The 27,831-nt window shown below is 40.1% G+C and overlaps 1 protein-coding gene across 2 annotated transcripts; it reads right to left on the bottom strand.

The window, feature by feature from the left end:
• Positions 1-32: 32 nt before the first annotated feature.
• Positions 33-18,409, bottom strand: LOC139159689 (zinc-alpha-2-glycoprotein-like). Of its 2 annotated transcripts, XM_070737016.1 has the most exons (6): positions 18,306-18,409; positions 9,724-9,969; positions 8,449-8,715; positions 4,706-4,990; positions 1,559-1,630; positions 33-488 (listed from the first exon to the last, which is right to left on the bottom strand). In XM_070737016.1, the coding sequence occupies exons 1-6, from the start codon at positions 18,376-18,378 to the stop codon at positions 355-357; spliced, it is 1,077 nt and encodes a 358-aa protein (XP_070593117.1). In that variant the 5' UTR covers positions 18,379-18,409; the 3' UTR covers positions 33-354. The 2 variants fall into 2 exon arrangements, with proteins under 2 accessions (XP_070593117.1, XP_070593118.1); XM_070737017.1 differs by lacking the exon at positions 1,559-1,630 and having other exon boundaries at positions 18,306-18,399.
• Between the last annotated feature and the right edge of the window lie 9,422 nt (positions 18,410-27,831).

Genomic DNA, 27,831 nt, shown 5'->3' with positions numbered 1-27,831 from the left:
ATGAATGAATGAACAGACAAACAATACCAGTATTTGGGAGAGTGCCAAAAATAGGAGGTGGTCAATTTATTTTCCAAAGCACCAAAAGGCAAGACAAGAAGCAATGGATGGAAACTAATCAAGAAGGGAGGCAACCTGGAATTAAGGAGAAACTTCCTAACAGTGAGGACAATTAACCAGTGGAAGAGATTGCCTTCAGACATTGTGGGTGCTTCATCACGGGAGGTTTTTAAGAAGAGTCTGCACAGCCACTTGTCTGAAATAGTATAGGATTTCCTGCTTGAGCATGGGGCTGGACTAGAAGATCTCCAAGGTCCCTTCCAGCTCCATTCTGATTCTGCTATTCAGTCCCGGTTAGACATCTCCAACTGCCTTGCTCAAGAGTTCCACCTTTTGAGGCACTGCTGATTCCTTTCTTGCCTGTGTCATATTAGCAGAGCAGTTTCCGGAACCTTCAGGAGCCTCCAGCCGCCATAGGATGCCTTGTGCTGCACGGAGAGAAAATTTATTCATTATATATTTATTTATTTATTGGATTTGTATGCCGTCCCTCTCCGCAGATTCGGGGCAGCTAACAACAGTGATAAAAAGCAGCATGTAACAATCCAATACTAAACAACTAAAAAAAACCCCTTATTATAAAACCAAACATACATACAAACATACCATGCGTAAATTGTAAGGCCCAGGGGGAAAGAATATCTCAGTTCCCCCATGCCTGACGGCAGAGGTGGGTTTTAAGGAGCTTATGAAAGGCAAGGAGGGTGGGGGCAGTGCTAATCTCTGGGGGGAGATGGTTCCAAAGGGCCGGGGCCGCCACAGAGAAGGCTCTTCCCCTGGGTCCCGCCAAACGACATTGTTTAGTCGACAGGACCCGGAGAAGGCCAACTCTGTGGGACCTAATCGGCCGCTGGGATTCATGCGGCAGGAGGCGGTCTCGGAGATATTCTGGTCCGATGCCATGTAGGGCTTTATAGGTCATAACCAACACTTTGAATTGTGACCGGAAACTGATCGGCAACCAATGCAGACTGCGGAGTGTTGGTGTAACATGGGCATATTTGGGAAAGCCCATGACTGCTCTCGCAGCTGCATTCTACATGATCTGAAGATTCCGAACACTTTTCAAAGGTAGCCCCATGTAGAGAGCATTACAGTAGTCGAACCTCGAGGTGATAAGGGCATGAGTGACCGTGAGCAGTGACTCCCGGTCCAAATAGGGCCGCAACTGGTGCACCAGGCGAACCTGGGCAAACGCCCCCCTCGCCACAGTTGAAAGATGTTTCTCTAATGTGAGCTGTGAAATGGAGACCTCAATCCAACACATCCCCAAATATTAGGGAGGTGTGTTTACTCTCCCCTCCTTAAATCTCCCCTCCTCCTCCCCAGCAACCTCAACAGGTCAAAGAAGAAACAGCCAAAGAAGAGAAAGGTTTACAGTTCTCCATGTAAACTTCTCCTGATCCTTCCTGGAGAGAGGAATTCCTGGAGAACAGTCCACATTGACTTCTACACAAAAAGACACAGGGGTGACTTTCAGAGGTTGTGTTTCACTCACATCTCAGGAAGAGAATCCAAATTCCAATGTTTATGGCAGCCACAATTGCCACAGGGATCCACCACATTGTAGCTAAAGGAGGAGAAATTCAGAACTTCTGATTAGACAAAGGCTGGGGCTCCTGAAGGACAGGAGAGAGGAAAAGAAAGAGGAATGGAAAGGAAAGAGGAGAGGAGATGAAAGGAGAGGAGAAAAGTAAAAGGAGAGGAGAAAAGAAAGATGAATGGAAAAGAAAGAAGGAAAGGAGAGGGGAAGGGAGGAGAGAAAGGAAAAGGAGAGGAGAGAGGAGAGGAGAAGAAAGGAAAGGAAAAGAAAGAAAAGGAAGCATTTCCAACAAAGGAAGCATTTCCCAACCCCTCCTGGCCTCCAGGCTGTTGTCCCATCTGAAGGAAGCTACCTGTTTAACTTCTATCTGTCAAGAAAGATCTCCTTAGTTCTAGAACCAACCTTTAATTTATAACTGCCAGGAAAATTCTTCTTAGTTCAAGAAGCTAACTCTAACTCCTGTCAGGAAAGTTCTTAATTCTAGAACCAACCTCTAACTTCCAATGATCAAGAAAGTTCTCCTTAGTTCTAGAACCAAACCTTTGTCTACCCACTGCCGGATGACGGACCATATATATTAAGCATCCATGAAAGAGACCTAAAACAAGATGGCGCAACAACACCAGCAACGAGCCGGGGTGGCACAGCAGGTAGAGTGCTGTACTGCAGGCCACTGAAGCTGACTTGTAGATCTGAAGGTCAGCGGTTCAAATCTCATCACCAGCTCAAGGTTGACTCAGCCTTCCATCCTTCTGAGGTGGGTAAAATGAGGACCCAGATTGTGGGGACAATAGCCTTGCTCTGTTAAAAAAGTGCTATTGCTAACATGTTGTAAGCCGCCCTGAGTCTAAGGAGAAGGGCGGCATAAAAATAAAATAAATAAAATAAATAAAATAAATAAAATAAATAAAATAAATAAAATAAATAAAATAAATAAAATAATAAATAAATAAAATAAATAAAATAAATAAAATAAATAAAATAAATAAAATAAATAAAATAAATAAAATAAATAAAATAAATAAAATAAATAAAATAAATAAAATAAATAAAATAAATAAAATAAATAAAATAAATAAAATAAATAAAATAAATAAAATAAATAAAATAAATAAAATAAATAAAATAAATAAAATAAATAAAATAAATAAATAATTATGGGCCCAATTGGCAAAAGGAAGCTCAGGAACGTATTGGTTGGAAACATGTGGAAGAGGCCTTCATCCTGTAGTGCAGTGATTTTCAACCTTTTTTGAGCCGCGGCACATTTTTTACATTTACAAAATCCTGGGGCATACCACCAACCAAAATGACACAAATCTAATAAATAAATAAATAAATAAATAAACAAACAAACAAACAAACAAACAAACACATACATACATACATACATACATACATACATACATACATACATAAATAACCCCCTCATATATACAATCCCATGTAACATCCTCTTATAAATACAGTCAATCATCAATCATCCCTCCTCAAATTTATACCGCTCTCTCATTTCTGGGTACTTCTCCTGTCTTTCCCCCTTTTCTCTCTCATGTTTCTCATTTCTCTCTCTTCCTCCCTTTTTTCCCTCATTCCTTCTCCCTCTCACTTCTCCTCTTTTTCTATCCCTGTCTCTCTCCCCCCTTTATGCGTGTGTGTGTATACACACTTGAACCATTTCCAAAACCAGTTGAGGGCTGGGTTTTCTTCCTCTTTTATTCTTTTCAAAAACAGGTGTGGGCTGGGGTTTTTTTCTTATTATTTGGGTGCTTTTTACCATATGCTTCAAGAAGCACCTCTCTCTCTCTCTTTTGCTCTCTCTCGTTCTCTCTCTTATTTTCTTTCTCTCTCATGCTTTCTCTCTCTTGTTCTCTGGTGGGATTAGTCATGTTGTCCTCCTGATGCTGCTGACATGGTGCCAGGGACAAAACGCCCACCCACTCCTGAGGGAAAAGACGGACTGTTTGGGATGGGAATTAGCATCTCTCCCGCCGCATTAAGTAGGCAAGGCAAGGCAGAAACTCGCCGGACGCGGAGCCCCAAAAAAGCGCCTCAGGAAGGCAGAAGCGAAGCGCCCCCACCGCCCGCTCGCTTTCCAACGCTGCGCCCATTGCGCCGGGCTCTTTGCCTGAATCCGCCTCCTTTCTGAGGCTCGAGTGAACCTCCTTCGCCGGCAGCCGGGGGGTCGGCTTCGCCCCCTGCCCAGCCGAAAGTGTGCGTGTGAGGGGGGAGAGCTTGCTTCTGCAACCGCATGGCCAGAGAGAAGTGGGATAGCAAGCATTCTTCTGCCTGGCCTGGGCGCTCTGCTTGGTTTTCCCGGGCTTCCCGCAGCATGTAGGTGGCCGAGAAGACTGAGTGGGACTGTGAGAGGGGTGGGCATTCCCACAGCGCTCGGAGCGGCTAGCGGACGGATCGCCAGCGCCGCTGCAGCCACAGCTGTGGGAGGAGCCGCGCCCCAAGAAAGCCGGAGAGAAGGACGGATCGGGCGGGGACAGACACAAGTGGAAGCCTCAGCCCTGGAGCTCCCACTTGCAGAAGCCGCCTCTGCCCCGGCTATTGCCCGCCGCTATTAGCGAGGAGAAGACATGCGCGCGAGGGGGGTGACTTTCAAAACAACCTTTGCTGGCCTCCGCCTCGCGGCACACCTGACCATGTCTCGCGGCACACCAGTGTGCCGCGGCACACCGGTTGGGAAACACTGCTGTAGTGGATATACAATGGCTAAAATGATGATGATTTATCATCTATATTTTGACCTTTTCTCTCAAGTTACTACTTGTATTATAACCTTCTTGTCAGAAATCCCTTCTCTCCAGTGATGGACTCCTACATGAATGGTCAGGAACGCAGTTCTGGGAGCAAAATTTGGAGCTCCACCACCGAGCACTCAATTTGCACTGAAACAAAATGCATAAGCCACGCCCACGGTGTGGTAGTAAAACTTTTGGTAGCCCATCACTGCTTCTCTCCCATCACTAAATGTAGCACCACATTTGCTGTTTCCCCATCTGAGAATTCTGAGATGGTGCAGCAGCAGATTTTTTCATGCTTTCCAACATTGGTGAAAAATCTTCTACGCACCACAACCCCTCAGCCTCTCACCTGTTTCCTCCTTCCAAGTCAAGACCAGAGGCTCCTTCAAGCCCTCGGGCTGCAGGTAACACTGAAAACGGTTCCTCTCCTTGGGGTTGATTTTAGTGCTGAGCCAGATGTAATAGGTCACGTCTGAGTTGGGAGCCACGTTCCTACGGAGGGTCTCATTCCAGACCTCTTTGTCCTTCATCCAAGTGGCCCGGATATCCTTGGAGTAGAAGCCAAAGGCCTGGCAGATGATGATCTCCAGGCTGTCAATCGCCACTTTGTGAGTTATCTTCCCCACTAGGGATTCTGCAGAAACAGCAAAGCCAGAGTTCTTGGAATCTCTAATCTTTCTGTTAAGATGATTTAATAACAGGGAAGATCTCGTTTGGCCATCCTCTAGAAACATAGAAACATAGAAGACTGACGGCAGAAAAAGACCTCATGGTCCATCTAGTCTGCCCTTATACCATTTGCTGTATTTTATCTTACAATGGATATATGTTTATCCCAGGCATGTTTAAATTCAGTTACTGTGGATTTACCAACCACGTCTGCTGGAAGTTTGTTCCAAGGATCTACTATTCTTTCAGTGAAATAATATTTTCTCACGTTGCTTTTGATCTCTCCCCCAACTAACTTCAGACTGTGTCCCCTTGTTCTTGTGTTCACTTTCCTATTAAAAACACTTCCCTCCTGAACCTTATTTAACCCTTTAACATATTTAAATGTTTCGATCATGTCCCCCCTTTTCCTTCTGTCCTCCAGACTATACAGATTGAGTTCATGAAGTCTTTCCTGATACGTTTTATGCTTAAGACCTTCCACCATTCTTGTAGCCCATCTTTGGACCCGTTCAATTTTGTCAATATCTTTTTCTAGGTGAGGTCTCCAGAACTGAACACAGTATTCCAAATGTGGTCTCACCAGCGCTCTATATAAGGGGCTCACAATCTCCCTCTTCCTGCTTGTTATAGCTCTAGCTATGCAGCCAAGCATCCTACTTGCTTTTCCTACTGCCCGACCACACTGCTCACCCATCCTCTCCCACTGTTCCCTTCTCCACGTTTGAACCTGTGTGAGAGCCTCAAAGATGGGGCATTGAAATTCTTTAGTTTTGAAAGATACCTGTGTTTCACCAGAATTCCTATGAAAATCATTAAGTGTTGTACCTCCTGTTTCTTGACAAATGTATCTTTTCTTTTATGTACAGTGAGAGCATATGCACCAAAGACAAATTCCTTGTGTGTCCAATCACATTTGGCCAATAAAGAATTCTATTCTATTCTGACTTTGGGTTGAATGGTCTTTTAATGTTGGATTTTAAAAAAAATTGTACGGTCTTACTTTGAATGCTTTTTTATACCTAGAGTTTTTAAATTTGTCCGCTTAATGTTTAACATCTTGTTTATTAAGTGGATAATTACAAAAGAAATAGCGGTGTTAGTTAAACAAAGAGAACTGAGAGATTTTAAAGAAATAAAAACTGCAGCACTGGAAAGCGCTCAAGCAGTAGTGGTATTGGGTTGGAAAGAGGCTAAAAAATGGACATTACAGAATTGGTACTGGTACATGGTGGATCACACTCACTTTGAAATTATGGAAATAAGATTAAACAACTTTAATGAAAACAAACTGGAGAAATTGATGGAACAATGGGACAAGGTGAAAGACTATATGTTAAGTAAAATTTGTGACGAAAAGGTGAAAAATAAACTCCAGTCACTCTTTGAATTGTAAATAAATGCAAATCAGAGCTGAGGAAATAACAGAATATATACAGTGGTACCTCATGATACAAACTTAATTGGTTCCAGGAGGAGGCTCGTAAGGTGAAAAGTTTGTAAGATGAAACAATGTTTCCCATAGGAATCAATGTAAAAGCAAATAATGCGTGCAAATCCTTCAGGAAAATCCTAAACTTTAGAAGGGAGGCGAACAGAGGGCAGGGAGGAGCAGCTAAAGGGGGCGGGTGGAAGAAGCAAGGCTAGGCTAAAGGGTGAGTGGGAAGGAAGAAAGGCAAGGGGGGCGCCCCTCCCTTTTCTTTCTTCAAAAAAGGGGGAAAAAAGAAACCCCTTCATCCCAGCAGCAGCTGCTTGGGTTCATAAGGTGAAAATAGTTCGGAAGAAGAGGCAAAAAAATCTTAAACACTGGGTTCGTATCTTGAAAAGTTTGTTAGAAGAGGCGTTCGTAAGATGAGGTACCACTGTACTCGTAAATAATTGAATCCCCCCAATTGGTGGTGGGGAATATATGTTTAGTCGGGTGATGGGACACATGCACAGAGCACTGTTGTATGTTGTTTGTATTGTATTATGTATGTGCAAAACCCAATAAAATATATTTTATTTTAAAAAGAGTTTTTAAATTTGTATAGTTTTTACCTTGTACGCCGTCCTGAGTCCACTGGAGAAGGGCGGCCTATAAATGTAAATAACAACAACAACAACAATATTCTATTCTATTATTCTATATCAGTGATGGCGAACCTTTTTTCCCTCAGGTGCCGAAAGAGCATGGACGCATGCTATTGTGGATACACGAGTGCCCACATCCATAATTCAAGGCCTAGAGAGGGCAAAAACAGCTTCCCACAGCCCTCAGAACCCCTCTGGAGGCTGGAAACGGGCTGTTTCCCAACTTCTGGTGGGCCCAGTAGGATAATTTTTCACCCGCCCCAGGCTCCAGAGGCTTCCCTGAAGCCGGGGATGGGTAAAATCACTCTCCCCTATCCCCTCAAATAATCTCTGAAGGCAAAAACACCCCCCGAGTCTCTGTGTGAACCGAAAATCAGCTGGACGGCACATACATGCATGTTGGAGCTGAGCTAGGGCAACAGCTCGAGTGCCAGCAGATTTAGCTCTGTGTGCCACCTGTGGTACCCGTGCCACAGGTTCGCCATCACTGTTCTATATAGTCTATATATTCTATTCTTTCCTATTCCTATTTCTATTTCCATTATTTCCATTTCCATTTTCTACTCTGCTCTGTTCTACTGTATTCATTCTGTATAGAAATAAGGGACAAACTGATTTTTTTATTCTGATCCAATGTTCCAAAGTCCAAAACTTCAGCATTAATTTCTTAGTTGTTGTTGTTGTTGTTGTTATCATCATCATCATCATCATCATCATCATCATCATCATCAATACAACACAGCAAACAAGATCACTATGCTGGATTTCGTATTTCATCACCAGTCGGGCGCTTCCCAAGCCCCTAGGACTGCGTGATGTAGCAGCGAATTATATTTGCCGATCCCAGTAAATGGCCTTTTGCAAGTGACAGATGGAGATTTTGTCAATTCCGATGGTTTTCAAATGTCCGCTGAAATCCTTTGGTACTGCGCCCAGCGTGCCAAGTACCACTGGGACCACATTCACTGGCTTATGCCAGAGTCGTTGCAGCTCAATTTTTAGATCTTCGTATTTCACTCATTTCTCTAGTTGCTTCTCCTCCAATCTGCTGTCCCCTGGGATTGCAATTATTATTATTATTATTATTATTATTATTATTATTATTATTACTACTACTACTACTACTACTACTACTACTACTACTACTACTACTAATTAAATTTGTATGCTGCCCCTCTCCATAGACTCCGTAATTAATTTCTCTGTCTTTGAAATCCTTCTGTTGTGTGATATGGGATAGTGCCTGATATTTTTCTACAAAGCGTAGCCTGGCTATGAAAGGAAGAAATAATATTGGGAGGGGAGGAGCCTACAGAAACATGTTTGATGGAGGCCCCCTTTGCCACTCACCGTTCGGCAGAGTCTTGTAGGAGAGGTATCTCTGGAGCGACTCAATGCAGGTCTCCTCCAGGAAGACTTTCACTTTCTCTGACCACCCTGGGTCCTCCTTCCCCTTCTGCTTGATATTCTCAGCCTGGGGCTCAGCTGCCCCCCATCTGTGCGTCTTGTTCTTGAATTTGATGAAATCCCACCTGTTGGAGGCATAGTGCAAATACCCTGTGTGGCTCCCACCTTCCTGGAGCCCACAGCCCAAAATCGCCTGCCAGACGTGAAGCCCTGAAGGAGAACCAGAGAAAGGTGGGTGAGAAGGGCTCAGGAGTACTCTCCTCAACCCCCTTTCTCTCCAGAAGGGCCATTAAGGAGTCTCAGGCAAGGAGCCTTCCCTTCTGTTGTGGTTAGCTCTGGCCCAGCTCCTGCCCCAAGGACTGTGGATGTGGGGGAGACATCCACATGCTGCAGGCCTGTTTTGCCCCCGGTGGAATCTGATGATGAAGGCTCCTCTGACTTAGAAGACATGAGTGACAGGGAGGAGGAGAGTGAGGCAGACAGCTCAGAAGGAGATCGATTATCTAGCTCCTCCTTGGATTCAGAACAAGAGTTAATGATACAGCCACGCATGTGGAGAGCGATGCATAGGCAGCAACAACTCAGAGATTATTATCAAAGAAAATGAGGCCACCTGTGGTTGGGTGGGGCTGTGGTAATTAGTGAGGCTGCTATAAAGAGCAGCCTGTGGGTTTGACCATTGTGGAGGATTATCTGATCGTTGTGTTTCGTGACTGCTTTACTGACTTTGACCTTTTGTGTGCTGATTTTTCCCCGCTTTGAAATTAAACCAGGGCAAAGTGTGTTTCACTTTGTGGAAGAAGAAGGACTGTGAATTGCCTCACAGCTGCAAGCTAAGTATCACAGAACTGATAAGGGACTTGTACAAATTAGCAGTTTGTTTGGAGACGAGTGCTCTTTGCTATACCAAAAGAGGGCTTGGTTTAAGTGAATTTTCATTATAAAGAACATTGTTTTGAATTTTCAAACGTGTGTGTGTCTGAAATTTGTACCTGTGAATTTTGGGGAGGAGTCTACCTGAGAGCCCGACAGAACACCTTCTTTATCCCACAAGGAGCAACATCTTTTTGGGTTGAGAGAGGGTATAGTCAAACCATGAAGAATGTCCAGGTGAGGGAGAAAATTCAAGTTATGGATGTGTTTGTGTCTTTCCTTTGCAAAGCAGGGGATGTAACGCATGCACTGGAGGCCAAAAGTGAGGTCACTGCCTTTGCTCACCTCCACCCTGGTGGTCCTGTTTTGATAACTTCTCCAGGTCAGTCCTGAAAACCCACTCAGGGGCAAGAAAGGTCTGGTCCTCTACCTTCTCCACCCAGGGCATCAGAGGCTTCATCTTCTTGGTGAGGTTGTCAAAGTGAACGATGGGCTGCCCATCCAAGTAGCCTCTAATGGAGAACTGAGGTGGCCCTTGGCTGGGCTCTACTAGCTGGAGGTAGGTATAACAAAGGGAGTGTGAGAGAGAGCCTGGAGAGGGAGGAAGAAGAAGGGCAGAATTAAGAAATCTGTCCCTTCCAATGTTCCATTATCACCCAGCACCTCCAACAATGCAGCTACCCTCTTTCTGCTCTGCTTGAAAAGGCTCCTCCATTCAAACCTGAGGAATAATAATAATAATAATAATAATAATAATTATTATTATTATTATTATTATTATTATTTAGATTTGTATGCCGCCCCTCTCCGAAGACTCAGGGCGGCTCACAACAATGATAAAAACAATGTTATAATGGCACAAATCTAATATTAAAAAACTAAAAACCCTATCATAATTAAAAACCAAACAGCACATACATACCAAAAATAAATTATAATAAGCCTGGGGGAAAGATGTCTTAAAACCCCCATGCCTGGTGGCATAGGTGGGTCTTAAGTAGTTTACGGAAGACAAGGAGGGTGGGAGCAGTTCTAATCTCCGAGGGGAGTTGGTTCCAGAGGGCCGGGGCTGCCACAGAGAAGGCTCTACCCCTGGGGCCCACCAGACAACATTGTTTAGTCAACGGGACCCAGAGAAGGCCAACTCTGTGGGACCTTATCGGCCGCTGGGATTCGTGTGGTAGTAGGCGGTTCCGGAGGTACTCTGGTCCAATGCCACGTAGGGCTTTAAAGGTCATGACCAACACTTTGAATTGTGACCGGAAACTGATCGGCAGCCATTGCAGGCCACGGAGTGTTGTAGATACGTGGGTGAATCTGGGAAGTCCCACGATGGCTCTCACGGCCACGTTCTGCACGATCTGGAGTTTCTGAACACTTTTCAAAGGTAGCCCCATGTAGAGAGCGTTGCAGTAATCGAACCTAGCAAATAAAATTAGAAATGATAAGGAATGGAGAGGCTATCAATTAGGAAAACTTGAATTGAAATTAAATCTGTTTGCAGATGATGCTATAGTGATGTCTGAAACCCCAATTGAAATGATGAAAAGAATAATGATCTTGCTCCAGGTATTTAAAGACCAATCGGGACTTATGGTTAATATAGAGAAATCGGAAATAATTTGTTTAAATATAGGCCCTAAAGAGCAAATTGAGATACAAAAAGTATCAGGATTGAAACTAGGATGTAAAAAAATGAAATATTTAAGAATTTGGTTGTTTAAGAATCCGATTAAAATTGCGACAGCCAACTATAATTTAATATGGAAGAGAATTCAGAAGCAGATAAAAAATTGGAGGGGAAAAAGGCTGGGAAGAATTGCTAAGATCAGAGCCCTTAAAATGATGATAATACCAAAAATGATGTATTTATTTCAGGTTTTACCAGGCACCTTCCCTGGGGCAAAACTGAGAGAATGGGATAGTAAATTAAATTTTTGGATTGAAGGAAATAAAAGGCCTAGAATAAGAAAAAAATGGCAGTTTGCCCACGAGAAAGAGGGGTGGGTGGGGGAACCCATGCTTAGTACTATATAGAGAAGCATTTCAAATAGAAAGATTAATGGAATTACAGTTATGGGGGGAAAAGAAGTGGGTGAAATTGGAAAAGGAAATTAATAATATAAATAATAAAGAGCTATTATTTAAAAATTGGAGTAGAATAGAAATCAGTAATTTAACCGACCCTCTGAAAGCATGCTTAGAAATATGGTTTAAATGGCAGGGAAAATGTGGAACTAGAAATTCCAAATTATCAACGTTACACGTATTGAACACAGGTTATGATGTTAATTTAAGCAGAATTATAAAAGCATTAAATAGCAAAGGGATAATGAGAATTGAACAATTATATGAGAAGGACGGAAGAGTTAGCAGAACTCGGTTGGAATGGTGGCTAGGTCAACAGAAATGGCTGCAGATTAATGCAATAAGTAAATACTTAAATAAAAGTGAGAATAAAGAAGCTTTCTTACGAGAAGAAAATTGTTTAGAAAAAATAATAAAAGAAAAGATTAATGAGACAAAAGCCCAAGCCAGTAACATATATAGAATGTTATTGCAGGTGGAAGAGGAAGTAACTAAAAGTTTAACAAGATGCTGGCAAAATGATTTACAAATAGATGAAAGTGAAATGAAAGAAATAGTAGAAAATATATATAAGATTAAAAATACAAGAGTTAAAGAGATGAGAAGGAAAATCTTACACAAATGGTATTACACACCGGCACAACTTGCACACTTCCAGGGGAAAGAGAAGGGTAATTGTTGGCATGGTTGCCAAAAGAAGGGAATTTTTATGCATATGTTCTGGGAGTGTGTAGAAATTCAGACATTTTGGAAAGAAGTACAGAACGAAATTAATAAAATGTTAAATATCAACTGGATAATTACAAAAGAAATAGCGATTTTAATTAAACAAAGAAAATTAGGAGAATTCAAGGAAATAAAAACTGCAGCATTGGAAAGTGCTCAAGCAGTAGTGGTATTGGGCTGGAAAGACTCTACAAAATGGACATTACAGAATTGGTACTGGTACATGGTGGATCACATACATTTTGAAATTATGGAAATAAGATTAAACAATTTTGATGAAAATAAATTGGAGAAGCTGATGGTACGATGGAATAAGGTGAAAGGTTATATGTTGAGTAGAATCTGTGATGTAAATGTGAAAAATAAACTGCAATCACTCTTTCAGTAATATCTAATGCGAGTCCGTGGAGAGGGGTGGCATACAAATCTAAATAAATAAATAAATAATAAATAAATAAATAAATAAATAAATGTAGAGCCAAGGAAATACAGACAAACAAACCAGAAAAATTTTGAACCCCTTGTAATGGGTGGTGGAGGTGAAGGGGGGTGTTTTGTTTGTTAGGTGATGGGCACACGCACTGTGCACTGTTATATGTTTGTTTTATGTAATCATTTTATAAAAATCAATAAAATTATATTAAAAAAAAAAGAGGTGATAAGGGCATGAGTGACTGTGAGCAATGACTCCCTGTCCAAATAGGACCGCATCTGGTTAAGATCCCCCTCCCAGCTCCACCGGGTTCTTGGAATTCTCCATAACTTGAAGGACCTAAGCCCTAAAAGGGCTTCGGATTCTCAGGCACAGAGAGTTCAGAGCTGACTGCAGAGGTCGCGGTCCCACCTTCCAATCCCACCAAAGGAAGAACCGGAAGAGGCTCTTGGGAGTCTCAGCCAGCTGCTTGTGCGCCTGACTCAGATCACAACTCCCCTGTCAATTGTAGGGGACTGATTGACTTGGGACAGGACTAACCGCATGATTGATCACATAATTATGGGGAACTTATCAAATTTGCAGATGACACCAAACTGGCAGGAATAGCCAACACTCCAGAGGATAGGTGGAAAATACAGAAGGATCTTGACAAACTTGAACATTGAGTGCTATCTAAGAAAATTAAATTCAATGGTGAAAAAAGGTAAGGTTCTACTTTTAGGCAAGAAAAACAATATGCATAGGTGCAATATATGTGGTACCTTCAGTGAAGGGCTACCAAAATTTTTACTACCACATTGTGGGCATGGCTTATGCATTTTCTTTCAACATCCTTCCATGCAAATTGGGTTATCTTGGGTGGAGCTCCATTTTTGCTACCCCACTGCATGCCGCCCCCCCCCCTGTCCAGGCAGTAGTCCACTCCTGGGTACACTGCTCAACAGTAGTAACTGTGAGAGGGATCTTGGAGTCCTAGTGGACAACCATTTAAATATGAGCAAGCCGTGTGCAGCAGCTGCCAAAAAAAACAACACAGTTCTAGGCTGCATTAAAAGAGGGATAGATTCAAGATCACATGAAGTGTTAACACCACTTTATAAGGCCCTGGTAAGGCCACCCTTGGAATACTACATTCAGTTTTGGTTGCCACAATGCAAAAAGGATATTGAGACTCTAGAAAAAGTGCAGAGAAGAGCAACAAAGATGATTAGGGGACTGGAGGCTAAAACATATGAAGAACGGTTGCAGGAACTGGGCTAATGAAAAGAAGGACCAGGGGAGACATGATAGCAGTCTTCCAGTATCTCAGGGGTTACCACAAAGAAGAGGGAGTCAACCTATTCTTCAAAGCACCTGAGGGTAGAACAAGAAGCAGTGGGTGGAAACTAAACATGGAGAGAATTAACTTAGAACTCAGGAGAAATTTCCTGACAGTCAGAACGATTGACCAGTGGAGCAGCTTGCCTGCAGAAGTTGTGAATTCCCCCACAGTGGAAGTTTTTAAACAGATGTTGGATAACCATCTGTCTGAAGTAATGTAGTGTTTCCTTTCTAAGTAGGGGGTTGGACTAGAAGACCTTCAAGGCCCCTTCCAACTCTGTTGTTGTTGTTGTTGTTGTTGTTGTTGTTGTTATTATTATTATTATTATTATTATTATTATTATTATTATTATACAGTTAAAATTGCCTCACCCCAATATATCTTACTCATTCCTACATCTGCCAATAACGCATCTTCACAGTATAAGAGAGTTGGCCTTGGTGATAATCAAGTCAACCCTCTGCTTGGGCAGGAAACTCTATAACACTTCAGACAAATGGTTGTCCAATCTCTTCTTAAAAACCTCCAGTGATGGAGATTTCATAACTTCTGAAGACAAGTTGTTCCATTGATTAATTGTTCTAAGTCTCAGGAAATTTCTCCTAAGTTCTAGGTTGCTTCCCTCCTTGTTTAGTTTCCACCCATTGCTTCTTGTTCTGCCTTCACTGCTTTGGAGAATAGCTTGATCCCTCTTCTTTGTGGCAGCCCCTGACATACTGAAAGATACTGATATCATGTCTTCCATAGTCCTTTTTATCAATAAACTAGACATACCAAATTCCAACAATCATTCTTTATATGTTTTAACCTCCAATCCCCTAATCATCTTTATTACTCTTCTCTGCACTCTTTCTAGAGTCTCAACATTTTTTATTATATCTTGGTGACAAAACCTGGATGCATTATTCCAAGTATGGCCTTACCAAGGCATTACGAAGTGGTTTTAATACTTCACGTGATCTTGATTCTAACCCTCTTGTTTATGCAGCTCAGAACTTTGTTGGCTTTTTTGGCAGCTGCAGTACATATTATACCTTTCTTCTATTCCTATATCTCTTCTTCTATTCTCTCATTGATATGTTCTATTCCTATATCTTCTTTTCTATTCTTTCTTAGATATATTTTACTATGAGTATCTCCTCTATAACCTTCATCATGTATTTTACTATGTGTATATATGTATATATATATACCCACTAAAACCCTCATTGTGTATTGGACTAAATAAAATAAAATAAAATAAAATAAAATAAAATAAAATAAAATAAAATAAAATAAAATAAAATAAAATAAAATAAAATAAAATAAAATAAAATAAAATAAAATAAAATAAAATAAAATAAAATAAAATAAAATAAAATAAAATAAAATAAAATAAAATAAAATAAAATAAAATAAAATAAAATAAAATAAAATAAAATAAAATAAAATAAAATAAAATAAAATAAAATAAAATAAAATAAAATAAAATAAAATAAAATAAAATAAAATAATAAAATAAAATAAAATAAAATAAAATAAAATAAAATAAAATAAAATAAAATAAAATAAAATAAAATAAAATAAAATAAAATAAAATAAAATAAAATAAAATAAAATAAAATAAAATAAAATAAAATAAAACAAAACAAAATAAAATAAAATAAAATTTAAGTAGTTGTCCTTCCTTTCATGATTTGTAACACACCATTCCTGCTCCATGAGTGTAGGAGTTTGTTTTTCTAAAAGTTACGCTTTTCTTTCTCAGCCATTGCTGAAACATGTTAAGGAATATTTATAACTGGCAATCCCTTTGATTGACCTATAGTTTCCTTGTTAGAGACCTGGCTGCTTGCCAGAGAATCAACCCAACCCTTTCCAATCCCTCTAGCCCTTCCCTGATGACTCTCTTTTCTGATAAGGTGAACTTCATAGCAAGTAAGGGAAGGAAAGAAATGGGAGAGACAGATTCGGTTCTGAAGGTTCCTCTGTGATGGAACAACTTAAGAAAGAATAAAATAAAGCTGCAAACTCTTCTACAAAAAGTGCCCACTTTTCTGTGCCCCTCCTGTCAACCCTACCACCCATCTCTCCTGCTCCAACCTCTTTTCCCATGGTCTGTTGACCCTATCTTTCTCCCCCTCCCACTTACATATGTAAATTAGGCCAGTCCCAGGATAATATATAAACTCAGCGCAGGGTGTGTTTTTGCTGCCCAAGTAGCCATGTGCTCTCAGTTTTGATATCTCCCCAGAAATATCAATGGAATTGATTGCAAAGAAACACCAAGTGTTCTTAACCGAGGGTTGGTGAAGCAAAAGGGAAGGAGGATGTTTCTGTTTTGGAAATCCTCCCTCCTTCCCTCCTTCCTTCCTTTCCACCCTTTCCTCCCCTCCCTTCCCCTACCCCCTTTAGAATCTTTTCTTTCCCTTCCTTCCTTCCTTATTTATTTATTTTTCATTCATTCATTCATTCATTTATTAGATTTGTATGCCGCCCCTCACCGCAGACTCTTTCTTTCTTTCTTTCCTTCCCTACTTCCTTCCCTTCCCCCTTCCTCTTTCTCAACCCCTTCTAGAATATTTTTCTTTTCCTTTTCTTTCCTTTCTTCCCTTTTTCTTCTTTCTTTCCTTCCTTTCTTCCCTTTCCACTACCCCTTTTAGAATCTTTTCTTTCTTTTCCTTCCTTCTTTCTTTCTTTCCTTCCTTCCCTACTTCCTTCCCTTCCCCCTTCCCTCTTCCTCAACCCCTTCTAGAATATTTTTCTTTCCATTTTATTTCCTTTCCTTCCTTTTCCTTCCTTCCTTCCCTTCCCCTTTCCCTTTCTTCTACCCCTTTTAGAATCTTCTATTCTGTTCTTTTCTTTCCCCCCCTTCCCTTCTCTCCTTCCTTCTATTTCCTTCATTTTCCTTTTTTCCTTCCTTCATTTCCTCCCTCCCTCCCATTTATCTAGAATAGCATAAGGTCTCCTGCTTGAGCAGAGGGCTGGCTAGAAGACCTCCAAAGTCCCTTCCAACTCTGTCATTTGGTTGTCCCAAGGGGCTTGTTCAAGACTTTCCAGTTTTATTTATTTATTTTGTTCAATACACAATAGTACACAATGAAGGTAATAGAGGATACCTTCAAGTAAAATATATTAGAGAAAGAAAGAGGAGAGAGTGTAGGAATAAAATATATCGATGAGAGAATAGAAGAAAAGATATAGGGATAGAAAAGATATATGACACATAATTGGAAAATAACTAAATCAGTCTCCTTTAAAGAAAATCAAATCAAGATGGTTTATAGGTGGCGCCTGCCACCTAATAGACTTTCAAAAATGTTTCCAAATACATCACCTAATTGTTGGAAGTGTAAAAAAATAAATTGGTTTTTATTATCATCTATGGTGGACCTGTCCAAAAGCAAAGAATTATTGGAATAAAGTGGAAAGATAGTTAAGGGAAATTACACAACAAGAAATTAGGAAAACTCCAGAATTCTTCTTATTAGGCATCACAAACAACAAATATAAAAAAAGAAATATATTATTTAATAACTCAAATCTTAGTAGCAGCTAGGATTGTCTTTGCACAAAGATGGAAAGAAATGGAAATACCTAAAGAAGATGAGGTATTTAAGAAAATCATAGAATGTGCAGAGTTATACAGTATATGATGATGATGCCGTTGAATAATCAAAAAGAATTAGAATTTTATTAAATTTGGCAGATGGTCTATATTTGGTGGAATAAAAAAAAATACCTAATGATTTTAAAATAAACAATTAAAGAGTTAAATTTATTAGATTGGATTATAAAATGATAGTGTTTTGCTATGAATGTGTAAATTTCCCTGAAATGATCTAATCTATAATAGTTTTTCCTTTTTGTATTAATAACACTTCTATTTTGAGCGGAGCAATTGTAGCTCCTTTTCATGTTTTGTGTTCTGTATGGTCTTTTTATATTTGTTTGTAACGTTTGTCTTTTTAAATTTGAAAATAATAAAAATATTATAAATGGGAAAAGAAATATATATGAAATATATATGAGATAGGGAAAAGATATAGTAGAGACAATAGGACAGAGATCGGAAGGCACATTTGAAGACTCATCCAAGAAGCTTGAGAGCCGGAGAAATTTCTTGGATGAGAAACGAAATGCCTTCGAAGGAAAAAAGAAACCCCCAAGAAAGTCCAGTTGCCTCTTGGGAAAAAAGCATCTTTGGGACAACCGCGACGGGGATGACTGAGAAACACTCCTAGGACTGTTGTTCTGTTGTAAATGAGTTTAGAGAGGGAGAGGTCTAGCCCAGGACACGGCTCCCCCTCCTTTCCTGCTTCCTCCCCACCACCACTTTCCCCGCCCCCCAGGTGGCAGGTCCTTCCAGGAACTCACCGCAGCAGCTCCCCGGCCCGAAGGTCCCCAGCACCGCTCCCAGGAACAAGAGGGGCGCCCGTTGCAGAGCCATCGCTCTCCAGCCACGCGCGCCTTCCCGCCCGCAACCCGAGACACTGCTTCCAGCTGCCCAAACAACCAGCAGACGAAAGCCCCGCCCCCTTTGCCCCCGCCCCGCCCCTCAAGCTCCAGAAGGATGAGTCTTCAGGGCTGTAAGGTGTGCAAATCTGCGAAGGAAGAGAGGAAAGTGAGCCGTGAGGTTTATGGTTTTGTGGATTGAAGTGCCGTGGTTTAGAAAGATTAGATTAGATTATCAGAGTTTGAAGGGACCTACTTGTAGGTCATCTAGTCCACCACCACCACCCCGCTCAAGCAAGAGTGCCTACACCATTTCGGTGGTCCAACCTTTGCAAGTCTCAAGTGTTGGAACCTCACAACCTCCACAGGCAAGCTGTTCCACTGTTTGATCGCTCCCACTGTCAGAAAATTTCTCCTTTATTTATTTTTTATTTTATTTATTTATTTTGTCCAATATACAATACATATTGAGGAGAATAGGCATGAAATATTACATATAAAGAAAAGATATGAAAATAGAGAAGATATATGAAAGGGTGGAAAGATATATGATATATGGGAAAAGGGGAGACAAATTGGACAGGGGACGAAAGGCGCCCTAGTGCACTTATGTATGCCCCTTACTGACCTCTTAGGAACCTGGAGAGGTCAATTGTGGATAGTCTAAGGGAGAAATGTTGGGGGTTAGGGGTTGACACTACTGAGTCAGGTAATGAGCTCCACACTTCGACAACTCGATTGCTAATGTCATATTTTTTACAGTCAAGCTTGGAGCAATTAATATTAAGTTTGAATTTGTTGTGTGCTCTTGTGTTGTTGTGGTTGAAGCTGAAGTAGTCATTGACAGGCAGGACGTTGTAGCATATGATTTTGTGGGCAATACTTAGATCCTTGTTTCCAGGTTGAACCTCTCCTTTAATATAATTAGTTTGTTAAGACTTTTGTTCCTTTTGTATAACATTAATATTTTTGTATAACATAAACAGAGGAAGGAATAGACAATAATAGACAATAAAATATTAATTATATTAATGGGGGAATTGAGACCCTCTTCCCCCTAGGCCTTTACAATTCTATGCATGGTATGTATGTATGTATGTTTGGTTTTTTATATTAATGGGTTTTTTAATTGTTTCTAACATCAGACTACTATTGTACACTGCTTTATTGTTGTTGTTAGCCGCCCTGAGTCTCCGGAGAGGGGCGGCATACAAATCCAATAAATAAATGAATAAATAAATTGTAATATAAGTCTAGGCAGAGTCAGCACATTGCCTCCAGCAATTGGGTTCCTCATTTTACTGATCTCGGAAGGGTGGAAGGCTGAGTCAACCTTGTACTGCTCAGGATGAAATTCTGCTGCCAGCACAAATGGATCTCTTTAGCAAATCTGCTTCCTCGCACAACACATGGGGCGATAAAGGGAGTGGGAGGAGGAGAAAGGATCAGGGGGGTATAATAATAATAATAATTAATAATAATAATAATGATAATAATAATAATATCATCATCTTCCTTCTATAAGTAGTTCTCTTATTGTTTTGTGTAAATTATTTTATTCTTATTTAAGTAGTAAATGAACAATAATAAATTACCCTTTTTTATATCTTTTTGTAGGTCATCCAGTGGGGCAAAGAATTCAGTGACATTGATTTGGCCACTCCAACACAGTCACATGACCACCAAGCCACTCCCACCTGGTCACATGACCACCACACCATGCCTACAAAATTATGCCACGCCCACAGAACCAGTAGTAAAGCAAATTAGAACACCCGCCCCCCCAGTGCAGACAGCTGGTCATTTGCTTCCTTTTAGTAAGTCATTGAGACCACTTGGAGGTTTAGCTGTGTCCTCAAGACTCAGCTGAGTAGTGCAAATGGATGTAGAGCTTCTTGGCTACAGGATATTTTTTTACTTGAAAGCACAAATACTGAGACTTCAGAACACTGGAAGTGCGATCCTAGGTTCCCCATGGGCTTTCTGCTCATTCAACTTTCTTCTCTTCAGAGTCTGTTACTTCTGTTTCAAGCCAGGGCCTGATTACACACATTCAACTGCCCCTTCACCTTCTGTGCTTCACTTGATTTTCCTTTTTTTAAAATATTTTTTTATTGATTTTCAAAGTAAAAGACAAAACAAAACGAACAAACATTAAATTGACAAGACACTACATTTAACACAAAAAGGAGGTACAACTGCTCCGCTCAGTATAGAAGTCTTCTTGATACAGAAAGAAAAAAACCCTAATTATAGTTTAGATCAATACAGAAAAGTAAACATATCAATAAAATATCTCTATATAGTAAATGCTGTCATAAAAATTTTAACTTTTCAATACACCAACTATATAATTGTGATTTAAACCAATTCAGAAAAGTAAATTTATCTATAAAATATCTCTATGTGATATATTCTGTCTAGTAAATGTAACTATTTAACACTTTACTTTGATATCTTTAAAAGTCATTTTTTATATTCCACCAGTTATAAACCTTCTGCCAAGTTTTATAAAATTCTGTTTCTACTTGGTTATTCAACTGTCTCATCATCATATCTAATTCTGCACATTCCATAATATTCCTAAAGACCTCTTTGTCTTTTGATATTTCCTTTTCTTTCCATTTTTGTGCAAAAGCAATCGTTGCAGCTACTAAAATATGAATTATTAAATAATATGTTTCTTTTTTGTACCTGGTATCTGTAATACCCAATTAAAAAAATTCTGGGGTCTTCCTAATTTCTTTGTTTGTAATTTCTCTTAACCATCTTTCCACCTTATTCCAATAGATCTTTGCTTTTGAACATGTCCACCATGTATGAAAGTATGTACCAATTTCTTTTTTGCATTTCCAACCATTGGGTGAAGTGCTTGGAAACATCTTTGAAATTCTATTAGGTGGCAAGTGCCATCTATAAAACATCTTGATTTGATTTTCTTTAAAAGAGATTGATTTAGTTATTTTCCAATTATGTATCCAAATCTTTTCCCACGTGTCTAAATCTATTTCTTTTCCTAAGTTTTTACACCAACTAATCATATTATCTTTTAATATCCAACCTATTGTCTTATAATTTATTAAATATATATATATACACTTTCCCAATCAGCCATCAAACCACACCCAGCCACCAGTATTTATAGAAGGAAGGCAGCTCAGGTCTCGCTGTGTTCACCTTAGAACAAGGACAGAAACACCAGCCTGAAGATGACGAGTGGGACCTCGTCGAAACGTCGCCAGAAATTTTCAAATCCTACATGGAAAGAAACCCGAATATACCAAGACCGTCATACCTGTACCTGTGAAAATCTACGAAAACATATATATATATACACTAGATATAAGAGTATTGATAAATATTAGTGATTTTATTGAGGAGGTTTTAATTAGATTAAGTGATAATTAATTAATTATATGTTTTCGTAGATTTTCACGGGTACAGGTATGACGGTTTTGATATATTCGGATTTCTTCCCGTGTAGGATTCAGAAATTTCTGGTGACGTTTCAATGAGGTCCCACTCATCATCTTCAGGCTGGTGCTTCTGTTCTTGTTCTAGGGCGAACATCGTACTGCAAATTAATCCCAAAGGTTAATATTCCCAAAGCAACTCCAAAATAGATGTCTTATTAGTATAAGTTTAATTATATTCGAAAAGGTATTTCCAAACCGATGACAACAATCCAAATTGTTCTTCTATTGCAAAACTTTAAAAAGTCAATTAATTTGTCAATATCCAGATGCAATTATTATAATCCTATAGTTTAAACCATGATGAAAAAGTTAATTGTAATCCAGTTCCGAGTTGTAATCTATTTTTTAGAGTATATCCTTCCGATCAACAAAGATGACAAAGAAAAACCTTTCCTTTTGCTGGTGATATCACGAATACTCCACACGATCCAGAAGAGAGCCAAGGCAACAAAAAGAGAGTCAATCAGTGTAAAGTTTTTCTTTATTCTTTATTCCTTTGGCTATTATAATCACAAATTCTGTTCTTTTATTTTTTCCTGAAAATGAGGACATGGAACATAATCCTTCCGCTGCAAACACAAGAAAATAGAGCCCGGGTTTTCAGCTTCGTTTTCTTCTCACAGCGAATTTGAGGATTTTTAAGTTTTAAAACCTTATAGTACTTTCACTCCCGCCCCCTAGAAGCCTCTTCAGGGGTGAGGTTATGATGTTTAAATCTTTAATTCAACTTAGTATTCGGAGAAACGAAAGTAGAAAATTAGTTCCGGCCACAAAGTCTCATGGGTGTAAGGATATGGTTTTTCTTTCCTTACAAACTGTCCTTTCGCCTTTTATTTTAACGTTTATCTTTACTCTTTCTTTCTGGAAAATTTTCGTATAGAAAAATTTGTACCTTATTATTTATTTATTTATTTACCTTGGATTCTTCTTTTCTGTTGTCTCTTTTTCTGCAATATTGAAATTATTTCAGAGTTTAGTTCTTCTTCTTCTTATCTTCTATGCTTCCCACTGGTGAGGTCGGGCGACAGTGGCTGATGCCTCTGGCGTAGAGGCTTAGTTCTCCGCTCTCCAAAGCCGTGGGGTGGTCCTTTCCCTCTGGAACCTCAGCATCAACAGAGGGATACACTCCAAGACCAGGGAAGTGTTAATACCACTATATAATGTCCTAGTCAGACCACACCTGCAGTACAGAAGAGAGAAACCAAAATGATAAAGGGACTAGAAACTAAGACATATGAAGAAAGGTTGCTGGAACTGGGCATGGATAGTCTAGCAAAAAGGAGGGCTGGGGGGGACATGATAGCAGTTGCCACAGAGAAGAGTTATTCACACTATTTTCCAGGGCACCAGTGGGCCAGACCAGGAGCAACATATGGAAATTGACCAAGGAGAGATTCAACATGGAAATAAGGAAAAACCTCCTGACACTAAAACATATTCAAAAAGAGATTGGACTGCCATATGACTGGGATGGTATAGGTCAGTGATGGCGAACCTAAGGCACAGGTGCCACAGGTGGCATGCGGAGCCATAACTTCTGGCATGTGAGCCATTGCCCTAGCTCAGCTCCAATGTCCATGTGTGTGCCAGCCAGCTGATTTTTGGCTCACACAGAAGTTCTGGGAGGGTGTTTTTGACTTCCAGATAGCCACGGGATGGGGGTGGGGGTGGAGGAGGGCGTTTTTGCCCTCCGCCAGCTCCTGTGAAGCCTTTGGAGCCTGGGGAGGGTGAAACATGAGCCTACTGGGCCCACTAAAAGTTGGGAAACAGCAGAGGGCCTCCAGGGAGTAAGGGAAGCTGTTTTCACCCTTCCCAGGCATTAAATTATTGTACATGCATGCTCTTTCAGCACCCAAGGGAAAAAAGGCTTGCAGTCATTGGTATTGGGTCTTCTGCTTGAGCATGGGGTTGGAGTAGATGACCTGCAAGGTCCCTTTCAACTCTAATAAATAAATAAAGCTCCAAGACAGGAGAGGGAGGCAGGGAAGAGGGTAGAGATTGGGTGTCAAAAATGTTATCAAAGGGTTCTCTGCGTGTCTTAGTCAGCCTCCTGCACCACAGTTGTGGATGTGTGTGTGCCTTCTCTGGCTCCAGAGTCTCCTCAAGTTTCTGGGAGGGCTAAAATAACCACCCCAGACTCTGGGGGCCCTCTGGAGGCTAGAGATCCCTCCATGGTTGCTTTTGGTAGACTCTGAGAATGAATTCCCACACCCCAACCACCCCAAAGATTTTGGTTCTCAGGTATATTGAAGCCAAGAGTTTTGTCTAAATAGACTTTAGACTTTAACTTCTGATGTTAAATTTATATTTACTGACAAAGAAATATATATAATGTAACATGATAATATAATATAGTATAGTATAGCATGTAATGTAATGTGATGTGATGTAATGTAATATAATTAATATAATATAATATAACATAACATAACATAACATAATATAATATATAATTAATATAATATATAGTATAGATCTATTTCAATTCATTTAGCTCTTATCAACTAGCCATACCCTTCTGGGATTTGAACCTGGGCTGCTTGCATATTAACTCCTAAACCACAAGACCCTGACATTTTGTCAGCTGCACCAGAGGAGAGATTACCATAAGTATTTTTTTCTATCAGGGCAACCTGGTCTACCCAAAAATATGGAAAGGAGCATACTGCTCCCCTTTTGCCTTTCAACCCCAATCCAGGAGCCTTAACAGGCAGTTGCTTTCACAACAAACTATATGAATAGACCAGGTTGTCCTGATAGGAAAAACACTTTAAGTCACCTCTGATGTTATTTTGAACTGGAGGATCACCTGTGACTGAATCCCATCTTCTGTACCATAAACAGGGAGAAAAGGAACCATTTCTAGAAAATTCTGTTCAGGAGAAGTTGTCACTTTCTGGAAGAGATTTTCCTTGTTTCTCTCCTGTTTTCTGGGATTTTTCATGTATCTCTCCCACTTTCTGTGACAGATTTTCCATGTGATTTTCCACCAGCAATCTGTTAGATGGCAAAAAAAGGAGAAGGTTGCTAGTTAATTTTTGGGGCAGCAACTCCTTTGTGGGATAGATGTGGATTTGTGCTGAAGATCACTTAAGGGCCCAAATGATCATCCTAGCCCAGAATCTTAAGAAAGAGGCATGTGAGCCTCCCATTTAATTGTTGTGGACAGGTGAAAACTGTTGGCTTTTAAGAGGTGGTGAGCATAGAGAAATAAAAAGGAACATTTGTGAAGGTAATTGATAAGGTGACCAGACATCCCGGATGTCTGTGGGGTGCTTTCTGGCTGCAATTCTCAGGGAGACTCTGCCAGCCACACTTGGTCAGTCAACATAAAAGAACACAGGGATAGGGCTTAACAGATGAGTTTCACTTACAGAACAGGAACAGACTCCCCGAGGTTAAGGACATCACAGTTCCCACAGGAATACACCACACTGTAGTTAAGAAAGGAGAAACATGGTTCTAATTAGACAGATGATAAGTTTCCTGAACAATGGAAGTCATTCCCAAACTGCATTGGCTTCCAGGAAGTGTCCCCATCTGAAGGGAGTCCCTGCCTTTTCCCCAAGGCTGAAGGGGGAAGAATGAATGGCCCTGAAGGCCAAAGGGAAAGGCCACAACCAAGGCAATGGTCAGATAATGGAGAATTCAGCCCGGGCCAAAAAATCAGGTTAAACAAACATGCAGAGTCCCTCCCTAGTTCACTTGAAGATAAATGAAAGGAGGGGGAAGTACATTCAGATTCTATCACTGTACTTTTATAACAAAAGTCGTACTGATGTACATGACTCGGATTCTTCTCTACCTGGTGGATTGACACAGACTGCAGAAAAGAGCATTGAATGACAAGGTATAACTTGTCCCATCAGATAATTCTACCACAAAGATAAACAGTTTTTCAGTTTATTATCACAAGTCATATTTTCTATCTCTGTATATATCCTATCCTATCTAATTCTTCAGATCATCTCTATATGTCAGCATATAAGTCTCTATTAATTAATTAATTAATTAAATAATAAATAAATAAATATGTTGGTATGTCTCTGTATAGCTAGGCTATGAGACCTTCGACATACACCGAGCAGAGATTAAGAAGAGTTTGGTGTGTGTGATATAGCCAATAATGACACAGACTTAGTTATGCTGATTAAGTACTATTTACATATATACATAAAACAGAAACAATCCCTAAACTGCACATAGCAAGCACTAAGCAATACCATATAAACTGCAGATAGCAAGCACTAAGCAATACAATATAAACTGCAGATAGCAAGCACTAAGCAATACAATATAAACTGCATATAGCAAGAACTAAGCAATACAATATAAACTGCATATAGCAAGTATTAAGCAATACAATATAAACTGCATATAACAAGCACTAAGCAATACACACTCCCCCCTCAAGGTAAAGACAAAAGTGAATGAGCAATTCAGCATCATTGTAGGAGAAAGTGCTGGCGCCCTCTTATGGCGAACCAGCCAAAACTCTTAAAGTGATATTACTACTTAAATACAGTACAAGAAACTGCAATAGGTAGTTTAACATGGCAATCCCAAACAACCATGTACCATGTACTAACATAATAAATATTAATTTATTTATTAATTAGATTTCTATGCCACCCTTCTCCACAGACAATACAATTGTTGTTGGCTGTGCGGCTGTGCATGTTGTAAGCGGGCAGGAAACACAAGGACTGGCTGTGATTGGCCATGCATCCTGCTTGCCAGTGATTGGCCAGCCGGACGCATGGCTGTGATTTTCAAATTCAGCAAAAAAAAATGTGACATATATATGTGTGTGTGTGTTTGTGTCATATGTTTTTGCTGAATTTGAAAATTAAGGGAGACTAGGATAGATCTATTTTGGCCTTATTTTGGCTTCATCAGCTAGCCATACCCTCACTGGGACTTGAACCTACAAACCTTTGCCTTGTAAGGCAGAGAATTAACCTCTAGGCTACAGTATCCAATCCCTTCAGCTCTGTACCAGGGAAGGGTTACATTTTGTGTCAAATCACCCTGGTATATTGAAGGAACATCACAGCTCCTTATTTGCCTCTCGGCCCAACCCAGGGCCATTTCCAAGGCAGTTAAATTTTATTGATAGCCGACAATTCTGTCTGTATGTGTCATATATATATAAAACAAAATAAAAGGAAAGTGCTCAGAGTGAGGCCCAAATCTAGGCATCCAAGACAAAAAAAAAAAGACATTTTGTGTGGGGGGGCATTCTCCCTGCATCTGGTGGTGGTTGCCACTGTAAGGGGATATATCTCAACTGTACCTAAGGAAAGTGCTCAGATTGAGGCCCACATCTATGTGGCCGTGGCTTTTGCAGGACGCTCTGCATTTTCTTTCAACATCTTTCAGTGCAAATTGGGTGCTCTGGGGTGGAGCTCCATTTTCACTACCCCACTGCATTCCCCTCCCCCGGTGCAGGCAGTAGCCCACCCCTGGGAACCCCACCCACCCACTTCATGATCTGTTTCTGTTGCTCCCCTCTGGTAAGTGGTTTCAAACTATTTCTAACAGGAATACTAGATTATGACAGCTTTGTTCCTTATGTCACATTTGTCTTGTAAATTCTTTGCGATGTACATTTGAATTAGACTGTGATGTTCCTCATATGTGTGTGTATCTGGGTATATGCATTTTTTTGGTCATGTTTATATAGTGTATATTGGAGGTGGTTATTCTTCAGGAGTTGAATGCAATGAAATTTCAATTGAATGCATGCTGATTAGTATACATTTAAAGTGACAAAGATTTTATCCTACCCTACCCTATTGGATAGAAATTGTGGGTGCTTCAATATTGGAGGTTTCTAAGAAGAGATTAGATATCCATTTGTCTGGAATGTTATAAGGTCTCTTGTTTGAGCAGTGGATTAGACTAGAAGACCTCCAAAGTATCTTTCAACTCTGTCTTCCATTATTCTATATCAGAGGTTTTCAAACTTG

The sequence above is a fragment of the Erythrolamprus reginae genome, chromosome 2, assembly GCF_031021105.1.
Source record: "Erythrolamprus reginae isolate rEryReg1 chromosome 2, rEryReg1.hap1, whole genome shotgun sequence".
In the NCBI taxonomy this organism is placed as follows: domain Eukaryota; kingdom Metazoa; phylum Chordata; class Lepidosauria; order Squamata; family Dipsadidae; genus Erythrolamprus; species Erythrolamprus reginae.
Note: the sequence above shows the minus strand (reverse complement) of the source record. Positions and strands in the feature narration are given on the sequence as shown.